Below are 17287 nucleotides of genomic sequence, written 5' to 3' on the forward strand. Positions count from 1 at the left end.
TGTTCCAGTTGCATGGTAAGCCCTCAGTAATCCGATGGTGGACAAAGTGGGAGAGGTCGGTCACATAACTGGCCCTAGCATTTACAAATCAAATGCAAGTATTGCTGCTCATTTACCTAATGAATACAGCTGACCCATAAGCAGAACATCAGCGAGCTGCAGCTGAAGCTGGGATTCAGCCATAGCTGGGGAGCATGGAGCAGGCGGCAAGTAGGGATGATGCAGGTCACCCAGGTACTTGTCCTGCAAGACATGTCCACAAGTGATCCAATCACAAGACGCACCCTTGCTTCTACAATCCCCTTTTGTGGCTGTGCCCCTTTTCCTGCATTAGCTTGTCTTTTCACAGGTTATTTCTTTCCAGGGTCCATGCATCCAGACCATTCATCTCAGCTCCAGCGGAGAGTAGTTCTGCCACCACATCATTGGCATGGCACTCGTGGCAGTGAAGAAAGTAACACCAAGAGCCCTTTTGCCCCAGCGGTGTGTTGGATCTCCAGAGGGCTGTTGCACACTGCTGGGTCACCTTCCCCTCTCTGCTTGCCCAGGTTCTGCAGTCACTAACACCTCTAGCTTCCTTACCTTAGGTTAGGTTAGAGAGCGACAGCAGTAAAGACCACAGTTCAGCAGACACAGAGGAGTTTCTCCCCTCCCTGTCCAGACTGCTGTAAAGCAAAGGCAAGCACTGCTTGTCAGTGCAGCAAAGCCATGGTCAGGCTGCCCTTTGGCTTTTATATAAAGCAACCTGTGAAACAAAAAAGGGCTTGTGTCTGTGTGCTTTCTAAAAACGTATAAAATAGCCTGAGGCTTTTACTGTCGGGGTAGTTTGGTTTTAGGAGCAGCTTGTTCATACTTCGACTTCCTAAAATCATTGTGAGTGCAGCCATGCCCTTTTTCTGTGTGCCTGGCCATCTGGTCACATCCTCACAGAGTGTGAATCTGTTGCCCAGTTTTGGCTTAGTCTGAGATAGAGGTCTCTAAGAAAGTTAAAACTCCTTGTGAAATACCAGTCTTCAGGGTGAGCACAGTCCTGCAGAGGCACCACGCAGGAGCCAAACGAGGAGGTGCAGGATGGATTTTTTTGGGTACTGGTGTTGGCAGGCCCCAGTGAGCCCACACAGGCAGCTCAGCTGTTGCCTTCCCTCACTCGACTCCCTTCAGGGACTGTTCCCTTACACAAGGCACACCCAAGAATCCCATCTAGTTATACTGCTGCAGGGCTGGGAGACATGCCACGATCACCACAGACCTTGCACAAACCCCCCAAGTTAATGCTGTAGCTGTACCTGCCCTGTCAGGGTGCAGGTACGAGATGGCAGTCTGAAAGCTTTTTTCAGGGTTAAAAATGCACATGGTAAGCCCAACATCAACTGACATCCCTTCCCTACAAGAAATTTGGAATTTCTTGTCTGACTTAACTAGGTGGTCTTTTCATCTGAGGTCACAAAGAGCCTTTGTAAACCAGTGGATTGGGGTATACTCCTGATTTCCCAGGTCTTCATGCATGCCACAGCAACTGCCCCCTGACACCATGTTACTGTGAGATCTGTGTGTAAACCAGCATTTCCTCTGCTTTTACACCTTGGTTTCTTTAAGCAAAAGTTACAGCCAGCCTATAGGTCAGGAAGAACTGGTGAGTTCAAGCCAAATGACAAGCAGGACCCTCAGGTGCAGGACAGTGGAGAAGCCCATGGCAGACACCCACAGGTCAGTAGGGATACAAAGCCACAGCAGGGCACCAGTAAAAAAGTGCATTGCTACAGGAACAACCAGAGTAGATTTTATTTAAGAATTTGTACAAGGAACACAATAGTAATTCAATAATTCCATTTATTAATTGTCAAATAGTAATCCACTGCAATATGAAACAAAAAACACAAAAATAAGTTGCGGTTTGTGTGGATATGTGTGTTGTGTGTGTGTTTGTGTTTAACTTAAACTGGCAAGAGCAAGAACAGAAAATTAACCTTTAAATGAGTATGTTATATACAATCAATACCAACATGTTACTTTGCTGGATAGATTTATTTGGTGTTATCCAATCTTACCAACAGGCCTAAACATTGTTGCAAATAACTGGAGGGCAAACCCAAAGCAGAACAACAAACCCATAAATAAGATGCAGGATTCAAGATATCTCCTGCAGAAAATAAACAGTGGTGCTTTGTGTCATATCTGAAACCCTTTCATAATGAATATTTTGTGCTAAAACTCTTTATGTGAACATACACGGAATTCTATCACTTAAATAAAAGTGGAAAAAAATCCCAACCTTTCACAACTGCCTTTTTTCCCCTCCCTTCACTCAATGTGTTTAAATTATTTCTCTATACAAGGTAAGTACATTGTCTGTACAAAGTTAAATATACATATTTACAGTCAAACTTCTGAGACACAGTCTTCTCTTCCGCTGACCGAGGCAGAAGACAAGCCTACTTATTTCAAATCCAGGAACATGGCTAGTTTATCAAAACATTGCAAGTCGTGCTAACAGTTAGTTGTAGTTTACTCTTAATAAATCTGTATAAAAGCATCAGCATAAAAATAGGCATTTTATATTATTAAATACGGCTTATGACAAAATAGCAATCTAACCCTTTGCTATTTGTACGGTAATTGTAGGAAGCAGAGTCTGATAGAACTGGTTTTGTTTATGCTTTTTCTTAATAACAAAAAGTCTATCAAAAGAGAATTCATAGTGGATTTACAGGCAAACATACAGCCAAGCCATGGTTTTTTTCCTCAAGGAAATACAAATCTGTGTAACTGGTAATAACTGCTGGGAACAGCTTTCCAAATTGATGAGACTTTTTTGTATGGTTAAGAGGCAGCCAAAATGCATGTATTTATTTGACCTACCATCAACACTGTAACCAAACTGAAAAAAAAAAAGGCACCCTCAGTGATACATTGCTCAGATTTATCAGAGCCTCTAAGATTTAATGCTGGGAAAGAAGTGAAGTTTTCTCCCCAAAGCATATACTGGAAAAGGTGTGTGATCCTACAGGGCCAGCGACAGGGCAAGAGGAGCAGAGAAAGTGAACAGCCGTAGGACTCATAAACAGGATTTGCCCTCACGGATGTTCTGTTTATTGGTTCTTTTCTTTGTGCAGATAAATGTCAAAGCTAGGCTGATTCCTCTTTTAAAAACAGGATTCAGTTCATTTTGCACACAATACACTCACACACACACACACCCTGCATAAAAAAAACCACCCTGCAGAGATCGGTAATATGTTATTAAAGGGTTTGGGATTTTTGTCCATTTGCATTATGCTTTGGCTGACCTCCCTGGATTAAACCACCAGTCCCAAACTCCTTTTCCACATAGAGCTCTGCAATTTAATTGTATCAGCTGTCCTCTGCCTCTGCTGGATCTTAAGATGCATGACATGAAGGAAGGGTTTTCTATGGAAATGGAAGGCAGAGAAAAGTGAGTCTTCAGCAAGGCAGAAACTGGGCAGCAAGCCTGGCCTCCTGAACTGTGCCAATGAACATGAGCAGCTGTGGGGCTGAGCACTGCCCCAAAGCACTTCCCTATCTCAACACACAAACAAAACCTACACCATGTGCTTCCCTGAAGCCTTCGCAGAGGTAAGTACTCCGTACAAATTAAGATTATCATCAAAACTCTTACTGGGGAAGGGAGAGGAATACACAAAGGCAGCACTGTAAACTAGAAACTGTCTCTTCTTCAGCAAACAAATCACACCCTGACTCCATGGAAGCAGGGCTACACATTCAACTCAATAGTGTACCACATAACCACATCCTCCTAACACTTCTCATCTCTTGTCTATTACATTCATAAATTGTCTGTTTCTTCACTGTTTAAAAACACCATCTGGAAAGGAATCCCATCCTTGACATGGTGGGATCCCTGTTATTTTACAGGTACAGAAGCTTCACGTAGTTGCCTGGGAAGGTGCCAAATTGCCTTGTCCTCCTGGATGTACCTGTTGGAAAATAAAAAACAAGGAAGACAGAGTAAGATGGAGACATACAAGGAAGGCTCCGTGTTTAAAAAGGTACAGGTGGCAACCTGTTATGCCTGCAGGCATTGATTCCTAATACTAAATAGGAATCCTAGTCAAGGAGACTTTTGGTACAAACCAGATCACAACTACTTCTGTTACTAATCATCTTTGGTCATCCCCTTTAACAATTAATGAGGTGCTGGTGGAAGCTCCTGGGCCTATAGGTTAGAAGACAAACTCCTCCCAGTGTAAATAAGCTAATCTCCCTTAAGAAGAGATGGCAAGCCTAGATTTGAAATGTTGAGACGAAGAATACTGTCCAGATGTGCACTCCTTGAAGCTAAAGGATTTTGCTAAACATGCATTTGAGGCTGGATTTTCAGGGACTGCAACTCCTATCCATGTGTTGTCTTCACCACCTACTTGCCACTTTCTGTAACTAGTCATGGCTCCCTCAGCTGTGGAAATGCTACAGAATTCCAGTTTTTCTTGGTTCCCTCTGTTGCTCTGCCTTCTGTGTAAATAAGAAGGATCGGGACGAAGAGAGGATGGAGATACTAAGATGATAAAAAAAAAAGTACTAGAGACCTAGCAAGGAAAACAAAGCTCCACCACTTTGCAGACTAATTTTAATGTTCTTGGTGGGAAAAAATGGGAAACTGTGGAAAAATTTAAGTCAATTTTTTTCACCATTTTGACCCCACAAATGAAAGCAACTTCCAGACTCTGCAAAACTGCTCATCCCAAAAAGCTCTTCTGACAGAGAAGTGTCACACTCACCCACAAACCAGCCGTCATCACATTTCTCCATGACATCAACAATGTCACCGTCCCTCAGTTCCAGCTCATCATCATTCTGAGGAGTATAGCTGTAGAGGGCTTGGTAGCTAACTCTAAAAATGAGAAAGATACCACACATTAGTCACTGGATTTCTTTGACATCTCTTCAGGAGGAGATGTTCTCTTTCCCCTAATTCCTATTACATATTGTTGAATGCAATCTGGACCTGTGTTTGCCTTTGAGAGGTGGAAGCCAACTGCATTGAACTCGCTGTTGTGAAAAGATCATGGTAGGAAAAAGTGTTGTACCTACACTGTGTGGGATATATGGAAAACTTCTGCTCCCCTTCTGCACAGACAAACAAGAGTCTTCCTAACATGTAGCACCAAGACAAAGTTCAGTTGCAGACACCCTACTGAATGCCAAAATATGGATATACTCATTCCTGGGCTAAATGAGACAGCTGTTCCCTTGCCCAGGCACATAGGCAGAGCCATAACTGACCAAATGGCAGAGCAAAGGACTTTAGAAAAAGATATTGCCTACTCTACTGCACTAACGTTGCTCCATAAATCATGGTTGAGGAGGTATGGTGGAAACAAAACCCAAGGCTGAATCCTGCCCTGAAATGTCACTGTACCACAGGCACTCTGTATTCATTAAAAAGAATCCTTATGGAATGGAAACAATCTTTGGGCAAATTTGTGGAGGCTTGGGTCCCCTGCCTACGGAGCCTGAAAATAGAGCTGATGTGAGAAGTTCCCACTTTACATAAAGCAAAGGCTCCTTTCACAAGCCAACTGCTGTGAATATCAGTCCCCAGCACACAGTGCAGGCTGCTATTCTCAAACTCACCAATGTAAGGCCCCACCAAGCTTAGTGGCAGCTCCACTGAACAGCTTTGAAAATCTCAGCCTTGGTCTCTCAGCTACCAATTCACCTGGAACTGGTCAGCAATGCACTGAGTGGCATTGGTGTTGGGACTCTCACTGTACTGTGAGAAGCTAAGAACAGGGTGGAACACATTGATCCATGGCATATGATGAGGTATAGCCAGTGGATATTAACTTGTTGCCAGCTTCAAGATCCAAAGACACTGAGACAGCCTATATATAATGGAGACTCAGTCAAGGATCATAAGGTCATCGTTTCAGGTGCTATCCAGACAGAAAGGGCACAGTCTGAAACTCATTATGATGATATTTGGCTACTTCTGTTCTTTAAAGCAAAACTTACATTTACACGTAATTCTGATTTATCTTCTGAAACACTCTTATACCTCCCTATCTTTACCAGCCAGAAATAGGGGCCCTGGAAGAGATGGGAACCGAAAGAACTTACATGTCTCGTGGTGTTTGACTTCGCTCAGGGCTGGCTCCTTGCTGCTGTGCTTGAGGTTGCTGAGAAATGATGAGAGATGATTTATGGTCATTAGAGGTCACCTTGTGGCGAGAGTCAAGAGGCTGAGAAATAGTACTGCAGTAATGAACAGACTTTTCTGCAATGTGTATGATTTCACTGCAAACAGCTTCCTGTGTGGTAGGCAGCATTGACATCCAAGAACACCCAAAGGACAGTCAACAGGGGGAAGGGAGGGGAAAATATAGATAAGAAGAGATGGGACATTCCAGTTGCAGCATGTAAGTCCAGTAAAAAAACCAAAACCAAAAAGAGTTGTAGATCCAGGTAAATATCCAGGTAGTGGAGTGCAGAAGAAATCCAGGTGTAAGCATGGAAAAACAGGCAAGATACAGAAGAATTTGGCATTTAGTTTGAAGATTTGTAACAAATACATTTACACATATTTTTAAAAGCAGCAGCATAAGAGGTTGCAATTAGTTATGCAGTGGCACCATTCCAAACGCTATGAAGTCAGTTCAAGAATGCAAGGTGAGGCTGTGCTGCTCCATTCATGCATTTGGCTTCATTTAACTTATACCAGGGCCTGGCAGCACAATTAGCCCAACTTCTCATTGGCTGTGACAGTTTTTCTAATTGTTAAATTCCCTTTCTTCTGTTGCAAACGAGCAATATATGCAAAGACATAAATATGTACCTACTTTGCAACTAAAAATAGTGCTGGTATTTTATCTCTTACTGAGGTGTTACTGTCGGGGTGAAGAGTGTCTAGGACTACACATCTGAGTTAAACAGGGGCCTTACCACATAGCTCTTTTCAGACTCTGTGAGATCTGGTCCAGCTCTCAATGAATGGTGGGAAGGCTGTGTGATCACCAAGCAAATGATAAGGAAGACATTTTAGCAGATGTTATATTGGTCAGAATTAAAAAAATGTAAATGGAGTGCAGACAACAAAAGAAAATTAACAACTCTTCCCCTCCCCATCCCAGCAACATACTTTTTGGACAGCAAGATCGTTCATTTACACAAGAGACATTGAGGCTACACAACAGCACTGCAGCACACAGAATGCTGCAAGGGAAAGGTGACAGCAAAACAAAAGTTAGGGCAGGGAATCAGAGTGGAGGTTATAGACATTGCTACAGCCAGAAATGGTACAATAGTATCTTACTGCATTCCTGTAGCAGAAAAAGAATACAAACAGGAACACATACTTGGGAGCATCAAAAATGAAAGGCCAAAAGCACACTGGAAGGTATCTGTTGCTGTTTTTAGAAAAGTCCTCAATGACTTTGACACAGAAGAGAACAGCAACTTGCTTTCATTTTTTAAAAAATCCAACAGCTCAGGTCCTTAGAAGGCACAATGCTGTGTAGCCCTAGCAAAATCACTTTACCCTGTACCAAGGCAAGGATCTGAAATGTTCTATTAATAGCCACAAATAGGCAGAGCTTCAGGTCAGAGGAGGCCCTGACTGAAAAAGCCAGCTCCAAACACCAACACCAGTGAAGCTGCTGGACTCACTCCCCAGTCACACCTCTTTCCAGGGACTGTGTGTCCCAGGACACATGAAGGGAAATCAGCTGGAGGTTTTATGGGAAAGATGACTGAAAAAGCCATACAGGTATCTGCAGCCTGGTTTTGCACAGTTTTGCATATTCAAACACCCACCAAAAGCAAGGTGCATGCTGTGAGCAAATGGAATGCCTGAGCTAGTGTACTGCCTGCAGGGCTGCATGATTGAGATACAGAGCATGGCCATGCTCTGTGATCATTCAACACAATTTTCAAACTAAATTTCACAGGCCTCAATTTTAAGCTTTCTGTCCTCTTTATTCACCTCAGCAGTGCCATCCAGTAAAAAGCTTGCTTTTTCATGGCACACTGAGACAGAGCAGAAGCGGAGAGTAGAGAGGTCTGTGACACCTTCAGCACAAATATGCTCAAAGACTGGAGAAGTGCAGAGTGATGAGCTCATTTCTCTCAAAGCTCCACTGAACCACATCTTGGGCCTCTGGAGCTGTGCCCATCACTGTATTAAAGCAAACCATCTCTTTTCTCAAGGACTGTAACCCACTCTAGGCCAATCCAGCCCCACAGCAACTCCTTTGTAGTCAGCTCTACTGTCTGGAATCTGGGGTCACTGCCCTATGAAACAATGCTCTGTTCCCATGTATATTTCTAGAAAAAGAAATTTAAGTGTAAGTTCAATGTACTAATTGCAGTGGAATTTGCAATCAATGCATTTACTGTGGAGCTTGAAATCCTCACAGGATTTCTGGAAGTCCATCCTGCTTATCATCAGCCTTGAAAGGCAAATGAAAAAATAACAAATTTAAAGTTAATATTGTGCAGACCAACTGGATATAGTGCATCAAATCTGATGAGACCAGAGCTAACTCAGGTGGTTAAGTAGGTGGAAAACTGAATTTCCAGACTGAGGCAGCTGTAAGAATGGTTTTGAGTGTTTGTTGTTTAGTTTAGTTTTGTTTTAATTCAAGAAAGTGCTTCTCTGTTCCATACCAATAAATTGTCTGCTAAAATTGCTTCATGAGTTCCTAAGACCACATGGTCAATTTCCCATTGACTACTTGTGACGTCCCTGTGCAGCTTTTCCTCCTAAAAGCATTAATATTGATGAATTAAATTCGTTATTTGAAAGCTAAAAAAATTGACACTGCCTCCGAATGTTCCACAGTGCAGGTTTGTATCTGCACCAGGAGGTACCACATCAGAATCCTGGTCACATTCCCTTTCCTGGCAGGATCCTCATGGGGACTTCCATGAGGCAGCTGAGCAGGGCCAAAGCCCAAGCAGTTCCCTGCCCTCCCGTAGCAGCTTCCAGTTCCTGACAAGACACAAAGTGGATCCCTTCTGGCCTCTGCCCTAGAGATCCATGCAGCTCCTACCAGAGCAGTAACTCTCAGGGCAAGAGCAGAGCCCTGCAGTGAGGTGGTGAGGCACCCCACAGTCAGCAACTACACAGTATTAGCTAAACAGGATGAAAAATTGACCAGAGCAGATCCCATAATTTTGAGTTCTAAATGTACCACTCCATTAATGTTAAAAAGTGACCCTGATAACATAATCAATGTGGCTTCTTAATTTATTTTTTTTAATCAATCAAACCCTACATTATTCTTTCAGGGAAGGAAGAGATTAAAGAGAAAAAAAAAAAGTGTTATAGGTTCAAATGCTCCTCAAACACAGGTTGAGACGGTCCATGTACTACCTACAGTGGTGGTTCTCTTGTGCCAGAGATGGCTGAAGAATCAGGAAGTGTTTGGCACAGCTCCAAAATATAAGACTTCCCCCAAAACACTGAGCCAGCCTGTAACTGCTGAGGCTAAGCTGAAGGCCCTACAAGTGACCAAGTATTCACAACCTGTGAGGACATCTCAACTTCCACCCGCTCAGCCACACTACGTGCTTTGTTAAGACTGCATAAACCCAAGCAAGTGCTTAAGTCTCTATGTCTCTGTGTCAACAGACTGTGTACACAAATATGCAGTACAGTACTAAAGCACAGCTGGCCAGTGTTTCCACCTCATACGGAGTTTGGGGATGGATCTAAAGAGCGCCAGAAGTTTGTAAAATTACCAGAAAAAGGTTCTACATTAAGAGCCTAGAAAAGCCCTAAGGCAGGTTTTAACTGTTAGGAAGAAAGATGCTGGGACTGCTCAGCAGTGCTCTCCCTGCTCCTAGTGAAGTTCAGTGTCATCAGTGCATCTATCTATTGCAGCTCTTGTTCATGTGTCTTCCATCCATTTCAGGTGGGAGTTAAGGAACTACATAAGCAAAGACAAAGCTAAACAGAGCAGACTAATAGACACACAGGACAGACAGACAAATTTGTGTTCCCTCAGAGGAGGGCACTCAGCAGCAGCGATGCTTCCACACATGAACAAAGAACCAAGAGCAGGGAGGCCACCCCAGCCAGGCGAAACAAAAGGGAAAACCCTGCACACACCAAGCCCAGCTCTGGCAGAAGCAAATGGAAATCTGGCTGAAGAGCTCTCACAAAAGACACTGAAAAGGCTGCAGAGTGGAGCAGCCTGACCTGGAGGCTGTCATAATCAGTGGAAAGACTCCCCGGACCCTGGATCAGAAGTTGCAGGCTGTGTCTACACCAGAAAAAGGCATTTCCTTTGGAATACAGGTACCAATGTCTGCTGCAGGCTGGGCAGCTCTGCCTTGGACAGCAAGCCTTTGGCAGAAACATTGCTGTGCTGAATCAGTGGAGCAAGAGAAAACCACTGGAGGAGGAAAAAGTTTATCTTGGACATGGTGCAAAGCAAGGAACATGCTAAGGGTAGTTGGTCTGTGCTGGAGAACATGGGATCTGACAATTCCCTCTCCACCAGCCAAAAGCAGGTGAAATTACCACTCTGCTGGAGTGGTTCTGTACAAGTGCAAAGGAGCAGATGGGTGCCACCAACATCCCTCATGGTGCTGATACAGGGACCCTTGTCCAGCCAATCCTGCCTTCCCCAGCCCACAGCTGCAGCCCAGCTCCAGGGCCAAAGCCACCGCACTGCTCACACACTTGCTGGCACCACTGCTGCTGCCACACTGAGCTAGTAGGATCTCAGAGTAGAACAAGAATCAGAACAGAAAATTCCTGCAGGTTCCATGAAATAAACTGATTTTATAGACTATGTTACTCCTTAATAACAAATTTTACTAGAATATTTAAACAAGTTATCTCTAAGTTATACTTAAAATACCTTCACATGCTGTGAGGTAATTATTTTTTCTTTTTAATTAGACTGTGAAAGTAAAAAAAAAGGGAACTTCAGAACAGTTTAAAGAGCCAATGCAATTTATATTTTTACTTAATGTAATAGGTAAGAACACAGTCCTTACACCAGTCCTATACCAAAGGGTTTTAAACCTGCAAATAACCCTGGGTCAGAATTTCACAACTGGTGACATTATCCAAAATGAGAAAGAAACTAAAATTCAAAATCATAAAGTACCTCAAACACTAGGGATGGATACTAATGGAAGGAAAATCCAAATGTAATGTCTCATTTCCATGTCTGCTAAGTGCTTTTCTCATTTGATTAAAATCAGTTGAGAGGTACAGATTTCTGAAAAGCCTCCAGGGTATTACCTGAAGTTCTGCTGAAACCATCAGCCTCTGTATGGATTGCACAGATAATGAGAAGCCATTTGCACATATAAATACCACTCCTGCTCCCTAAACAACTGTAGACCCAGAGCTGAAAAGGAGGTCAAGACTATTGCTAATGTCACACAGTTTTAACTTGACACTGACAATGCTCTGATTGTCAAAGTATATAAAATATAAATATTGACTTGACTTTGACACCAAAGAAAGGCGATGGGGTCTTATTACAACCAGGTGGAACACCCAAAATAGAACTGCGTGCTAATCATCACTGGGGAGAAGCATCTTTGTCTAAACATGGGTCTTTGCTCCTGCTCTTTTGGATCACATATATCCAGTGCAAGCACCAGCAGGACCAAGCAGATCACAGCTCAGGAGAAAGGCCAACACAGGAAACTTCTACAGATTTTCACCATGAAGCAGAATATTCAATTTCAATATCTGAGTACAGTATTCTACTGTACTCAGATATTGAAAGCAAAGGGGAAGCAGGAGGTGGTTGTTCAGTAAAAAGTTGTGCAAGATTCAAGTGGAAGAAAATGAGTAAAGGCAATGGGAAAATTTCAGGGTTTAAGCTGTCTCTCTCTCTCTTAATCTAATCAACAAAGTAAATAACATTAGCAACTACTTCCCACATTCATCCTGCATGAGCAACTTGCTTTGCCAATACCCATCACTATAAACTCGGTCCAGTTTTTGCTAATTGTGAATTTTCTGTTTCGAATATTGCCATCTTGTGGAAGCTGCCTTGAAGGACTGATGAGGCACTAGCAGATATAAGCATTGCTCATTCCCACACTCTGGGCGCCCCAGACACAGTGCTGAGGCTGAGCCATGCTGCACAGACTCTACTGCATCCTCCTTTAAAAACGTTTGTAGCTCTCAGCAATAGAGCTTAGAACCTCTGAATCCTACCTGAGAAGACCAGAGCAGGCCCCTGGCATTATGGATACCAAGTTGTGTATGCCTTATCCCCAGCCCTGAGATGCTCAAACCTTGATTCTTGATCTCAGGTAGTTAAACAATACCTGAACCAAATTTTCTTGTGCTACACCATTCCTACTAAGAAGGCCACCAACACTGCCTTGTAATGCATTCAAGCTGTAGGAGCTCAAGGTCAGAACTAAGTAAGCTGTGAGTTAATCTTTTGGAGGAACTGATAAACAGATCCTCAGCTGGTACAAACAAGCAGAAACCTAGACTTGATCTATGTAAATTTGCAGCAGCTGAAGATTTTGCCCATACTTGCCCTTCTGCACAGCCTGGAAATAATTTTTTTTTAAATAAAAATTTAAATTAGAAGAAAATTATCTCACCTGTGTAATCAATGAGTGGCTAAATAAGCATATGACAAAACAATGGCATGGCATGGAAACAACTCTAAGGAATGGAAGAGTAATCAGCAAAGATGATTACCTGTGGCTTATTGACTCTGCGTGTAAGTCTGGGAGGTGGCTGTGTTGTGACAGTAGAGGAAGAGAGGGTAGAGGAAGAGAGAGGAGCAGATGAAGAGAATACTTTTGAGTCTGCAGTCTTTCGAAGAAAAGAAAAATTGGTCAGCTTGGCACATACTCTCTTATCACAGCCACTGCTAGTGATAAGAGCATCTACTATCCAGTAAATTTGAACCACACACAGCAATAGTAACTCCATGCAAGGACAAGTGCAGTTTCCAGTTGGTTTGTCTGAGCTGACCACCTCACTCGGTTTTAGACATGCAGGTTAAGTCTAAAAAATGCTACTAAAATAGATCTGGATGGTAAACAGTACAGTCTTGACACAGCTCCCAGTAGGCTTCTGGTTATGATTCAGGCAGAAATCAAATTATTTGTCATAAGTTTTCCCAGTGTGGAACATGTCATCTTGGAAACCCTGGTTTCTCATTATTTAAATTTTGCTAGATGGGGTATGTCATGGAGGCTACTGCAGTGCATCCAAGACAGTATTTAGAGTTTTATGATTTCAAATTTTCCAAACTTACACTCATTGGGGTATTGTAATGTAATTGGGCTGGCCGTACCCCACAAGGGGCCTCAAGGCAACAGAGAGCTGCAAAGTAAAGCATATATCCCATACAAAGACTGAGGGCTGAAGATAGGTTGTAGAAGCTACTGGAGAGTTCCCTCTGTGTTTCCTCTAATTGTAACACACAGCTACATATAACTAAAACCTCTTGGGGGAAAGCATCACTAGGTCTAATTCTCATTTGTGGCTAGAACCTTTCATATAATTTTAGAAATGCAAAGGTATTAACTTCCTCTCAATACATAGATAACAATCAAGACTCCCCTTAGTCCTGCACATCCCAGACTAAAGTTCACTAAACCATAGGCTCCAGGATCAACAGGGGACACCTTTTGTGATTCTAGGAGCCAGGCTTATGTTTAAAATGCTTTTCAGTCCATGGCTTTAGGAAAAACAAATTCTATAACCAAAAATTATTCACTTCATACTGTAAAATCTCTGATTAGCAAGAAATTGCCTGTATTCTACACAGTGGGCCTGTGTGATGCTTTCATCTGACACATGTGCCAGTGTCTGGGATAATGACCTCATTAGATGTGACTGATTGTGTCAGTCCTGTGTTATGTATTCTAAAATAATTTTCTCTACACTGCTCTTGAGCCCTCTTCCAAAACCTTTTGATCTGCTATCAAGTGAATGCCACTGGTGACCCCTGAAAAAAAATCAGATGGTCTTAGGATCATCAAAATGACATGTGGCAGCCACTGGCTCTGCTTTGCCAGCAGAGCAGCACAAACATCAACCCAGCAGTTAAACAAAAATCAGCAATTCAGAGCAGCACACACACATGCAGGAGAGGTACCTTCTTTTCCCCGCTTTGCAACTTTCCCGTATCACCTTTCCTCATGTCTTTTTTCTCTGTTTTACCTCCCTGAACAATAGCCATTAGCTCCTGACACAACTGGTTGTCCTCAGAGGAACCCAGAGGCCTCCTTTCTGGGCTCGCACGCATGTCTAGTTGGGATGGTTTCAGGCAGCGCTCAACAGAGATCTTGGGGACAGCGTGAGCACTCTGCCCAGGGTGGCTGCTGCCCTCTCCTGTCTTTTGGAGCCAGGGCTGGCTGGCAGTGGTATCACGCTGCTCTGCGAGGATGCTTTCGGGGCTCTCCACTGCCCAGTGAGAGGAGTTAGAGTAAGTCACGCTGGGAGAAGGGGAGTCAAACTTTTCTTCGTTTTGTGGAGTGGCCTGGTAGAAACTGCGGGCAGAGGACTGAGGTCTGGATGAGGAAGAGGGCAATGGGGATTTAATGGACCTGGGAGTCGAGGAGCCAGAAAGATGAGAATGGTGGAGGCTGACTGTGGGGGAAGGACTGGCTGCAGCAGAAGGCGAGAGATAGTCAGCGTGAGAGAGAGAGGCTTCAGGCGGAGGAGGCAATGGAGGAGTTATGGCAGGAGTGGTGCTGGGAGACACTCCCACGGTCAGAGCAATCCACTCGGATGTGACCGCCTGCACCTCTGGAGACAAAGCGCGGCGCGCAAAAGGCAAAGGCGGAGGAGTTGGAGTATGGAGCAGCTCAGAGCTGGGAGACTTGAAGGAGACAAAAGCAGGAGAGAAAAAGAAAGAAATAAACAAAAAAATAATAAAGGAAATACAAAACAAAGTAAAAAGAGAGAGAGCAAGTGTGGAGAGAAGCAGATCTGTGACCACATGCACAAGTTTTCTACGGATGGGGTGCTGTGTTGGAGAGCATGCTGTCCACAGCTACTCCAACCACAGAGTACAGCCTGCACCTGTGCTGCTAAGACCCTTCTCCAGCCTTTGACCCAAAACACAAAACACCTTGTGGCCTCTGACTTCATACCGTAAGCCCTAAGTCCCTTAGGAGCAGCTGAAGCCACCAGCATGATGGCCGAATGCAGCATTTAACTGGCTTGGCAGCAATAGCTGGGGCCCCAGCAACTCACACTGTGGATCCAGCCAGAATTCACTGCTCCAATGAACTTTGACTTTATCCAACTCCAGCATAAGCAATGCCTGCTCCTGAGGAAACATGCATTGCGGAAGCTGCAAAGGAGAAAGGGATCAAAAAAGCCAGCTGTAGCTATTTGATCCTCAGGTCACTAAAGCAGGTCCTGTGTTTGTAAGGGCAGAACACACTACCAAGTCCTGCCCTTAGCTCTTACCACCAGCAGCATCGGTGAGAACAGCTACATTAGCACTGGTCAGACTGTTTCTCAGTCCTCAGCCAAGTCAGGCAAAAAAAACAGGGGAGTGCTGACTTTGTAGGGGAGGAATCAAAAGAATAGCAAAGGAAACTAAAACAAGGTGGAAATGATCCCTTCCATCAAAGGGAGAGGCTTGCAGGGAGCTTGTGGAAGATAAGCCACAGCTATGGAGAGACTGCCAAGCTCTCAGAAAAGTTCAGCTGATATCCACTGAGAATCCCAAACAAGCAACAAGATTTTCCTCTTTACACAGTGGCTAAGACTAAAAACACTCTTTTTAGGAAAGATCCAAACAGACAACAGGCATGAGTCATAGCATCTTTTCTCCATTATGTACCATATATCCTTTCCTCCCAATCCCAATTCTCCACTTAAGTTTCTTGCAGTCTTGACCTTGTTTTGGTCCCATGGTTGAGAGGGAGATGGACCAGAACCTTGTGGTCATGACCCAGACACGTATGCTGACCTTCTTCTGGCATGAGTATTTGCAGGACGGGAGCAAAACTAAGGGATTTAGAGACTTATTATCTCCCTGATAAGTTTGCCATGGCAAACATTCTGGGATCCCCATATAATTACCTGCTGCTATTTTGATCTCTGCTTTGAACTGCAGAATGGTTTATAGTAAATCTAATATTAATGGAAGATCCCAGACTGACGTGCTCTCAAAACCTGAGTTCATTTAGCAGCAGTTTCAAATAATACAGGCTGTTCTCCTGACCCTGTCTCCAAAAATCTTAGTCACGAGTTGGATCCTACAGGGGCAGGTATACAGCTTAATTCAAGCTGACTGGGATCAATATAAAGACTCTTACAAACTATAGCACTTCTTAAAACCTTACAGACTATGACACTTCTAACAGCCATAATATAAAATTCCCCTCATCACAGTAAAGGTGTGTGAAGTGTAAACACATAATCAGGAGAAGCTGGATTGCTAATGCATTCCATCTCAAGCAGTGAAATTTAATCACATGGCTGTGAACTGCAGCCTTTTCAGAATTCTGGCCTGGATTCAAGCTACATATCAGAGATAAAAAGCTGAGTCTCCAAATCCCCAAATGATCCATTCATTAACCTTTCTGGTAAATGAAACATCACTTTTTCCTGCAGTTGAAGCTTACCACAGGGAGCACACAGCTTTATGGCACAAAATTCTAGTCTTAAATACGGCTTTTTTCAGCTATTGCTTCCTGCACCAGAATGGCAATATCCCACTGTTTTGCAAGGTGTTGAACCTGGCTGTATCTAGCCCCAGTACCTGTGGTGAAGCTGTCATGCTGCGGCTGGGGGACACGGACACTGGTGGGTCAGGGTAGTCAATGGCATTCTTGACCACCGGCCGTTTGAGCACTTCCACGTAAGTGACAGGGAAGATGCCTTGGCGACTGGTGCCAGAGATTCTTCCTTCATACCAGTTCTCATCCACTCGTCGAATCAACGTGATCCTTTCACCCTGTGAGAAGGAATAGCAATGTAGTTCTGATTTTAACATGTTTCATCATTCCAAAGCAGATTACATTTTTAATCTTGGTGCAGCTTACCTAAAATAATTGGTGGTTCTCAGCCTATTTCCAATTATCCTAACCTTAAACTCTGGGTGGGAATTACATTTTTCAGTTCAGAGAAAGAAAAAATTGCAGATCTCCTGGGGCTGACTTGGTCTGTCTGCAGACTCAGTTATGCTCACATTTTCAAGACCTTACTTGCTAAAGCCAGTTGAAAATGGAAACCAGCAGTTTCAGGCTGACCATAAGACTCTCAGGCATATGAGGTTTACAGAAAGTATGCACAGGTCTGCAGTTTAACCTAGGCCTCTCTATGGTCTTTCCAGTTTTGCTG

General features: G+C 43.6%; 1 protein-coding gene across 37 annotated transcripts in view; it reads right to left on the bottom strand.

The window, feature by feature from the left end:
• Positions 1–1758: 1758 nt before the first annotated feature.
• SORBS1 (sorbin and SH3 domain containing 1) overlaps positions 1759–17287 on the bottom strand; it is a 161917-nt gene continuing 146388 nt past the window's right edge. For 21 of the 37 annotated variants that reach the window (XM_066323990.1, XM_066323992.1, XM_066323991.1 and 18 more), the window contains 7 exons: positions 16707–16901; positions 14082–14807; positions 12671–12787; positions 6922–6981; positions 6100–6158; positions 4758–4870; positions 1759–3956 (listed from right to left, as the gene is read on the bottom strand). In XM_066323990.1, the coding sequence (XP_066180087.1) occupies positions 3889–3956; positions 4758–4870; positions 6100–6158; positions 6922–6981; positions 12671–12787; positions 14082–14807; positions 16707–16901 (1338 nt within the window). In that variant the 3' untranslated portion in view covers positions 1759–3888. The remainder of the gene's footprint in view (positions 3957–4757; positions 4871–6099; positions 6159–6921; positions 6982–12670; positions 12788–14081; positions 14808–16706; positions 16902–17287) is intronic. The other 16 variants (XM_066324012.1, XM_066324013.1, XM_066324017.1 and 13 more) reach the window with 4 other exon arrangements.

Source organism: Sylvia atricapilla, chromosome 8 (genome assembly GCF_009819655.1).
Source record: "Sylvia atricapilla isolate bSylAtr1 chromosome 8, bSylAtr1.pri, whole genome shotgun sequence".
Taxonomy (NCBI): Eukaryota; Metazoa; Chordata; class Aves; order Passeriformes; family Sylviidae; genus Sylvia; species Sylvia atricapilla.